The sequence below is a fragment of the Myotis brandtii genome, unplaced genomic scaffold (assembly GCF_000412655.1).
Source record: "Myotis brandtii unplaced genomic scaffold, ASM41265v1 scaffold929, whole genome shotgun sequence".
Taxonomy (NCBI): Eukaryota; Metazoa; Chordata; class Mammalia; order Chiroptera; family Vespertilionidae; genus Myotis; species Myotis brandtii.
In genome coordinates this window covers 1,631,698-1,640,977 of record NW_005371832.1, presented here as the reverse complement: position 1 = coordinate 1,640,977, position 9,280 = coordinate 1,631,698, and the positions used below count along the sequence as shown (strand labels likewise).

The following is a 9,280-nucleotide window of genomic DNA, read 5'->3' as shown; positions in this document are numbered from 1 at the left end:
GGCCTGGGTTCTCATTCTAACTCTACTGTTGACTTTGCTGTGTAACTCTGGGAAAGTGAATTAACTTTTAGTTGGTGGTGGTGGTGGTGGTCAAAAGGGGTCCAAATATTTGCCCTATATATTTCACATGTTTGTTGTTCATTATCCCTTAAAGGATCAGATGAGGTAGTCAATTTGAAAGAACTTCAAAAAGCATATATAAAGTATCTGACAGATATAAAGTATTTTAGCCATTTGACTAATAATTACTCCCCAAGTAAAACTCCTGGAGTAGGGGGGCCATTCTGTTCCTCTTGGTTATTTCCCTAATATTCATTATTTTGTACCCATCATGTGATGTAGACTGACAGCAGCCTCTGGCCTTTTTCATCCTGAGCTCTAGCACTAGCCTTCTGGATCTGAGTAATGGCCAATCTAGTGCTTGACTTGAAGGCTTCTGACTGTGTTGTTGCTTTTCTGATCCCCAGGCTTGTTTCCATCAGTATCACCAATGGACCAGTATTCTGTGGCGTGGTTGGGGCAGTAGCAAGACATGAATATACAGGTAGAATAGGACACTGGGCTGTTAGTTCTCTGACTTAGGGGGGTAAAGCTGGAGGAGGTGATCCAAGAATTCTGCATCCTTTTTTTTTCCTGTCCCCTTGACACAGTTATTGGCCCGAAAGTGAGCCTTGTGGCCAGAATGATAACTGCTTATCCAGGTTTGGTGTCTTGTGATGAGGTAACATATCTAAGATCCATGCTACCTGCTTACAACTTCAAGAAACTCCCTGAGAAAATGATGAGAAACATCTCCAATCCTGGGAAGACGTATGAATATCTTGGCCATAGAAGATGTATGTGAGTGTCATTGTGTAATAGTTCATTCCCATCTCTTTTACAGAATCAGGGCATAGGAGTAATCAGTGTTTGATTGTATGACATTAGAAAGAAAGATGCTTCTAGGACCGGCCTGCTGAAATAAGAGACATAAGAAAAGGGCTTTGTTCCTGAGATCCTCAGCTTTTATGTTTAGCTCTTTGCTAGTTCCTCAGTGAACTTGTTATTCAACAGGAAGAGAATAGCAATAGGTCATTAATCTAGGTGTTATTTTTTTCTTTCTGTACTTCATACTTCCCTGAACCTAGAACAATCAATAATTCTTCTTTCTCCCTTCTGCCAAATTTTTTAAATTTTTTAAAGACTCTTTTTTACATAACTGTATCTCTTGAGTTATCTGAAAATACTTACTTATGAGGACAATTTTTCCTCTATTAATTGGAGGTATATTATCTATCTATTTTTAATAGACACATTTCCCTTTGTTTTCCTAGCATGTTTGGGAAGAGACATTTGATCAGAGTGAGAAATAAAAATCACCCTTTGTTAGGTGAGTTTTATATCTTAAATTGTATATTTTTCAGCTATAGATGGTGATTATGATTTAAAAATTTCAAGATTAAATGCTTCTAAGTTGTATCAAAAATAGAAAGCAGCCTTCTTAGTATATTTATGTTCGTTTTGAAGAGGGCTTGCCATTTCTTTTCCACATTGGATGTTTAAATTTCAGGGGGAGTCCTATCACTTGGCCTGAGAAGTACCAACATTTAGTAAGAATTTGTGTAAGTCAGAGTTCAGTTATTGAGATCTGACCAGCTTGTTGTGGCTCACCTTTAGAGGGAAATTCTTCATCCTTAGACAGTAAAGATAGCACCAAGACGGTTGCCACTTACACTGTAAATTCTCTCTCTTTATATTTCTTTTATCTGTATATATTAGATAGTTCATTATCTTTACATAGCAATGACGGACTTCGATTAAAAATTGTTATTATAGAAATTTTTACAAAAAGCTAAGACATATCCATGTGGTACCTAATTGTCCAGAATGTCATTACTTAGGCTCTAGAGCAAACCACCACGCCCAGCACACATTTGTAGAGGCCAAAGTTAACTTTCTGGGAAGATATGTGAAGCTTCACCAAAGAATGGGATTCTGCCAAGAATTCTTGGGGAGAAATGGCATTCTGAGACTTAATTTTTCAAATTAATTCAAATAAATGGAGTCTACTAAAAAGCACAGGAGTATTAGGTGCTCCCTTGTCTCTCTACAGACCGGGAGAAAGAACTAGAAGCCTTCCAAATGGCACAGCAGGGATGTTTGCACCAGAAGAAGGGACAAGCAGTTCTGTATGAAGGTGGAAAGGGCTATGGAAAAAGTCAGCTGTTGGCTGAAATAAACTTGCTGGCCCAGAAAGAAGAGCACAGGTAAAGACACCTGCTTTCTGACTGGACATGTGCTTCTTTTGGGGCTCCTTTCCTTTATTGGTGAGACTCTTGTATCATTAGATTCCACATCCTTGGGCTGGTAGAGTGAGTAACCTCTCCATGGGTCAATGGCCTTCCCGTGACCATAGTAACATTCCCCAGGGTGTTGTCATTGAAGCTGAAGGAAGCAGATTCCAAGCAACACTTCTATGCCATCCAGACCCTCATGGCCATCTTCTTTGAAATTGATACATGCCCAGCCTTTTACCGGCAAGAGTGCCTACATAAACAGCTTTGTGGGAAAGTGGAGGAACCACTTCACTGCCTTTTTAATGACCTCTTCTTTGTAAAGGTAAGGAAGGCAGTGGCTTTCTGAATTGGATTACTGATGTTATATATATACTACGAGGCTCAGTGCATGAATTCATGCACCATTGGGGTCCCTTGGCCTGGCTCTCCAAGGGGTCCGAGAGGGCACAGGCCAGGCTGAGGGACCGCACTGGTGCATGATTGAGGCCAGGGAGGGGTGCGGGAGGTTGGCCAGCAAGGGAGGGACCGCAAGAGGGTTCCAGGGTGTGTCTGGCCCATCTGACTCAGTCCTGATCAGCTGGACCCCAGCAGCAAGCTAACCTACCGATCAGAGCGCCCTCTGGTGGTCAGTGCACATCATAGTGACTGGTCAACCCATCGACTGTCTGTCCCCTGGTGGTCAGTGCACGTCATAGCAAGTGGTTGAGCAGCCTTACCATATCATTAGCATATTACTCTTTGATTAATTGAATGGACGACCGGACACTTAGCATATTAGGCTTTTATTATATTGGATATGGGCTAAGAACACATAATTAGCAATGGTGGAAGTGAGGTTTGAAACCCTTTTGACAGCAAAACCCCGGCTTTCTCCTTTTTGAGGAGAGTGAATTCTAGGATTGACTCTGACACTTGCTAGTTGTATGTCCTGGCACAAATCACTTAGCCTTGCTGAGCTTCAGTTTTTTCACCTGTGAAAATGAGTTCCGTACTTATAGGGTTTTTGCATGGATTTTAAAGGAGATGGTATATAAGAGGTTGCATTGTAAGTGTGAAAGTGCTAAATCCATCAAGATGATCCTGACCAGTTGAGCATCCCCAGCAGTTGTATCCATGTCCTCTCTAGTCAGTTTGCAAGTGTTGCTCTTTAAGCCTACCTTTCCTTTCGTTGGCCATGGAGGATGTCACTTGAACCAGCATCTGAATCTCAAAGGCTTCCAGTGGTCCAGGGTGCACGTGGTACCCAATAGAGTGTAGGCTAAGAATTCCCTGGTCCACATTCTATTTTTTCATCCTCCATCACTTTTTCTAATCTACCCAGCTTGCAAGGCATATATTTAATGGAAAACAGAGAAAACTAAAATCTGTTCAATCCCTCAGCATAGCCCTGTCTTAAGACAGGCCTTGCCTAGGGCTCTGGCTCTGGCCCTGCCAAAGTGGTTAAGGAGTAGCCCCACTTTGGTTCTCAGGTCCATGGTAACTAATGTGCCTTGGCCTTGCAAGGAAACAATGTTAGGTGATGTCTATTGCAGTTGTTTCTGACAAGTCTCATGCACACATTAACCTGGTTTGCTTGGAATAACGGGTACTGGAGCTGTCCAAAGTGACATTGCTAGTCCAACCTGTCATTTTATTCCTTAGTCATGACCCTTTAAGAGTTTTCCAGAGTCTAGTATGGAAAGGATCCATCTCTCTCTACCTACCAATGTACCCTCTGAACTATATATTGATGTTTGTAACACTATGCTCAATACTGTATAAACCCATTCTCACTCAAAATAGAATAATTTTCGATTCCCTTTTGAAAATCTGTATATTTTTATTAGATTGTCACTTTGAATGCTAATATATGAGTAATTTTTCTGCTCAGTTTCCCTTATCCTTCGAAGTTTCACACATGGATGACCTGGCCAGACAAAAGAAGATTAAAGAGTGTTTTTTTCAAGTGCTACAGGAGGTGGGTACTTTTGCTACATACCATTAACTCTTAATATGTGGAGATGGCTTATGCTCATTTTATTTTTTTAATGAATTTTTAAAATATTTTTCTTGATTTTTTTACAGAGAGGAAGGGAGAGGGATAGAGAGAAACATCAATGAGAGAGAAACATCGATCAGCTGCCTCCTGTATAACCCCCACCAAGGATGTGCCTGCAACCAAGGTACATGCCCTTGACCGGAATTGAACCTGGGACCCTTCAGTCCGCAGGCTGATGCTCTATCCACTGAGCCAAACCGGTTAGGGTGGCTTATGTTCATTTTAATCTAGCCACCTCACACCTTGACTTAGGCATTTCTTAGCCTTCTTGAAAGATATCTTCATTGCATCTATTTTTAACCTTGAATCCATCATATAGCACAGCATACAATACAGGTCTTCGCTTCTTTCTGATCCTGTTTCTTAATGAAATTTTAACAACTTGATTTAAAACAGTGGGTTGTAAATGCAGGTGCATAGCTATTAAAAATACAGATACTTAGACCTCCTACCCAAAATTACAGAATCTATAAGAGCAAAAACTGTGATACAGCCATTCTGGAAGGCAATCTAGAAGTAAAAGTCAAATTTTAAGAACATGCATTCTCTAGACCCAGCAATTCCACTCCTGGATTTATATCCCAGGGAGTCTATTTATTGCAGTGTTTGTTTGTAGAGGCTAAGGAGACATTGGCATGAACTCAGAGATGAACACCGTGGACTATATTGCAGAAGTTAGAAGTAAGGGAAGAAATGAAAACATAGCGACACAGAGTGATCTTAAAAACAGTCCTTAACAAAGAGAAACAATATGTACTGTAGTGCCATTTATATAAAAACAATATTCTTGACAAAACAAGTATACACATTTACAAGGACAACATACAAATGAAAGGTTAAATGATTAACACATTAAAATAGTTACATGTGGCAGTGGGGAATGTGGATAAAACCAAATACATTTTTTAAGTCTACATGAGTGGGGCCCGGAATTGGTAGTTTTAGCAAGCACTCCCAGGAAATTCTGATTTGCAGCCTGGTTTGGAAATGACTAGTTTAAAGAATTATGAATTCCCTTTGCACAAGGAAATATTTGGAAGCTTTAAGTTTCATTTGGAGAATATTTTTGTTTATTTTTTTGTTAGAGTATTTTTTTGTCCAAAGAAACTCAGTACATTTCTTTAGAAGTTAGATATACAGGCTACATTTTGTATTTATAAAGTAAAGTACTACCTGGACTTAGGTTACATTTTACTCTGAAAACCCCAGGCTCTATTGACATTTTATTTAAATTATGGATGAGAAATTCATGGTAGATTTGCAAGTCAGGTGACTTCATTTCTAATCAGATGTTGTCATTGTTTCTTTGCTGTTATTTCCAGGCAGTGAGGGAAACACCACTGATTTTCCTCATTGACGAGGCCCAGCATATGGATGCAGCTTCCTGGGAGTTTTTGGGAACATTACTCTCCAGTGTGCCCATCATCATGGTGATGACATTGATGCCTACCTCCACCCTGTGTGGTGGGGCCCAGCACGTCCTGCAGAGCCCTCAGGCTATGCTGAAGCCCATTTCGAAGTTAGCAGCAAACTCACTATTGAAAATGGCATGTTGGGAACTAGGGGCGGTGAGCATCCCCCAAGAGCTGCAGATGTGAGTGGCTGGGACTAGCTGGGCACTTCATGAAGGGAGGAATGGCATTAGTAACCATGATGAGACCCAAGACTAGATGTAAGGGTAGACAGTCCTATAAACCAGAAAGGGCTACTTCCCTGGGCTATCCACCAGGTTTTCACTGGACAGATAGGACTTGGATGGCTTGCTTAATGCGTCAGTTATATGTGGTCAGGCCAGTTTCTGCCAGGCCATTTAGCAAGGGAATATTAGTTCCTTTTAACATCAATAGAAGCAAAATAGTTAAAAAAGAAAAGTTACTGCCAATATAACTTTCAAAGCCAATCAGAATTTTGTTTACATTTCTGGGTTGCTGCTTCCCTGTTATTGTATATCGAGTGCTGACTTCAACAAAAGAAGAAATATTCCTATTATGAATACCCTTATGCATGGCTCTCTTCAAGTGGGCATCTTTAGTTAGCAATCCCGTACTTCCCTCTCTACAGCTACCTTCTTCTCAGGTGCTTGGGAAACCCCCTCTACTGTAAGGTTCTATGTCGGGACCTTCTCTCTAAGGACATATTACTCTTTCATGACCTACAAAAGGGAGAGGAGGAGAACAGCAAGTGGGAGACCCTCTCAGGTAAGCTGAGCTTGCCAGGGTTCTAACCTGGTCCAACTGCATCTCCCAGCCCTTATAAGGTACATGCCTATTCTCTGCTGACATTATAGGTAAGATTAGGCCTCCCTAGCTAAGTGAATTATACAAATAATATGAAACTATGGTGAAAATACTCAATACCTGCCTCAGATAACTTGAGTCAATCAATCTACTATAATTCCTTTTTTAGCAGCGCAGGAGGTAGGAATAGGAAAAATGGGGCCTATCAGCATGACAGTCCACTAGAGAGGATTTCTAAACATGAGAGTTCAGTAGAGAATTGCACATTACGTAGAGAAGTATGACTTGAGGAGTTGGATGGGGGAAATGGGAGAAGGGAGGATGGTAGGAGAGGAGGAAAAGAAGAATGTGTAAATCGAGAAAGACATCCTAGAACTGTGGTATAATAGAAGTAAGGGCTATTGGCAGGTAAACAGGAAGCATGAGAATGTCAGATACCACATGGTGCAGAAAATGTTAGTTTCTAAGAGAAAATTAGAGAACAGGCAGGATGGGTGGGGTAAACCACTTAAAACGTCGTATGCTCCATTCATCTTCATCCTTTCAGTTTCTTGACTAAATTCTTGCCTTTTTGTGCCTTTAAAACTGCAGTCACTGAGCATGGTGCTTTCCTCAGTCATAGTGTTCTTTCCCTACAGCCAATGCCATGAAATCCACAATGTATAGTATTTCTCCTGCCAGCTCTGAAGAAGACCAGAAATTTTATGTCTGCACAGTCAAGGATGAGGTGAACTTGGACACAGTGCTTCTCCCACCATTGTTAAAAGGCATGTTCCTCGAAGAACTCAAGTGAACCAATAAGAGATGTCATTGCAATTAGTAATTTTGTGGATGACTGAGTATAGGTCTCTTATTATCATGCTAGTTTCATTTTTTTAAAAAAAATTTTTTTATTGATTTCATAAAGGAAGGGAGAGGGAGAGATAGAAACATCAATGATGAGAGAGAATCATTGATTGGCTGCCTCCTGCATGCCCCGCACTGGGGATCGAGCCCATGACCTCCTGGTTCGTAGGTTGAAGCTCAACCACTGAGCCACACCAGCCAGGCACTAGTTTTATTTTCTTCTAAAAAAAAGAAAACTGCCTTCCAGAAAGAAGTTCTGACATTACCCAAAGAGCCCCTTAAATAATTGTAATGCTACTTGAGTAATGGTTTACTAAGTGAGCCCATTGTTTTCTTTGGGACTGACTGATGACCAGGAAACGTTTTTTAGTTGTTTAATAAAAGCATGTCTTGAGTTTCTCTTTGTGCATATTCCTGTGCTGGAGCAAACAATAAGCAAGGGAGAAAATGTTGCTGAAATTTAAGAAACTCTGGTGCTAGTGAAGAGACAGTGTTATGCACATAGCAGGAGTTAAATAAAAAGAGTGCCAAGTAAGTTTATAATGACTTACAAGATAAAGAATTAGGTAGGCATAATTAGACAGGGATGTTTTTCTTTTTAGAGATGAGTTTTTCTTTTAATATTCAAGCGTTTGATGGCCATTGTACTATATGAAGCCCTCTGGAGGGATATGATAATGAATAAACATACTTTCAAGTCAAGGATGGTCTTGCTGAGAATATGAGACATACATATGAAATAACATGGTAGTTAAGAGCCAGGACTCTGGAGTCAAAAAAATCTGGGTACTGTTGGCTCCTCCACTGACTGGCTGTGGAACCTTAGATAAATTAATTGACTTATATAAGTCTTAGTCTTCTCATCACTCAAATGAGGGTAATGATAGCACCTGTCTACCTCATGGGGTTAGTTAAGGATCAAATGAAATAAATCATGGTATATTATAAATATTCATTGTATGTCCACTTTTTATAAGCTATTCTGGAGGTTTTAAGTCCATGTAGACAGTTCATACTGCTATAGCCATGATAGGCCACACTTGGCAATGGCTTTACTAACATAGAAGGACCAAGTCAGGAAGTACAGCATGCTAGCAGAACAGCAGCGAGTGGTTTTCTTCAGAGGGAGTCCTCACAGCAGTTTCCACCGCTACTCTCCGGAGCCCCAAGGAATAGCTTAGGTGTGATGGAATGAGATCATGATGGATGGGTGCATGTAAGCCCCATGCCCCAGCTAAAAACTGGTATCTCTTGTAACAGCCCCGTATGCATAACTTCCAGGCCCTGCAAGGGACATAGCCTATGAAATGATTTACTACCCCCAAGGAAGCCCAAAGCTGTGGTTTACCCCTGCTGTTTATAGCTTCTTCAGTTTTCTTAATCCATATTCAGCTTCCAATCCGGGGTCATTTTTAGTGTAAGCAATGTTACCTGGTAATTCAGGTGCCATTTGTCAGGATCCTGGGAAAGTGCTAGGAAGTGCATCCAAGATCAGCACTGTCCACAGAGAAGGGAAAAGGATTTGTTAGCTCATAAGCTAAAATTAATAGCTCAGTCTGCAAAACCTCGGTCTAAATCAGGAGTAGGGAACCTTTTTTTCTGCCGTGGGCCATTTGTGTATTGATAACATCATTTGTAGGTCATACAAAATTTCCATCTTAAAAACTAGCCTGCTATATTTGGTCAAACATTTAATTTAACTCACCCCTAATGCAGGGCCAGACCAAATGATTTTGCAGGCCTTATACAGCCCTCGGCCAGACATTTCCCTGATCTAAATGAAAGGCTAAAGCTATATTGTGAAAGGCCACATAAATTATAAAAGTATTTAAAAAGAAGCCCTAGCCAGTTTGGCTCAGTGGATAGAGTGTAGGCCTGCAGAC

The 9,280-nt window shown here is 40.7% G+C and overlaps 1 protein-coding gene across 1 annotated transcript; it reads left to right on the top strand.

The window, feature by feature from the left end:
• Positions 1-409: 409 nt before the first annotated feature.
• On the top strand, positions 410-7,344 carry LOC102259297 (adenylate cyclase type 10-like). Its single transcript, XM_014532969.1, has 9 exons — positions 410-544; positions 651-840; positions 1,314-1,369; positions 2,093-2,246; positions 2,409-2,598; positions 4,147-4,233; positions 5,637-5,833; positions 6,391-6,512; positions 7,190-7,344. The coding sequence occupies exons 2-9, from the start codon at positions 683-685 to the stop codon at positions 7,342-7,344; spliced, it is 1,119 nt and encodes a 372-aa protein (XP_014388455.1). The 5' UTR covers positions 410-544; positions 651-682.
• Positions 7,345-9,280: the final 1,936 nt, after the last annotated feature.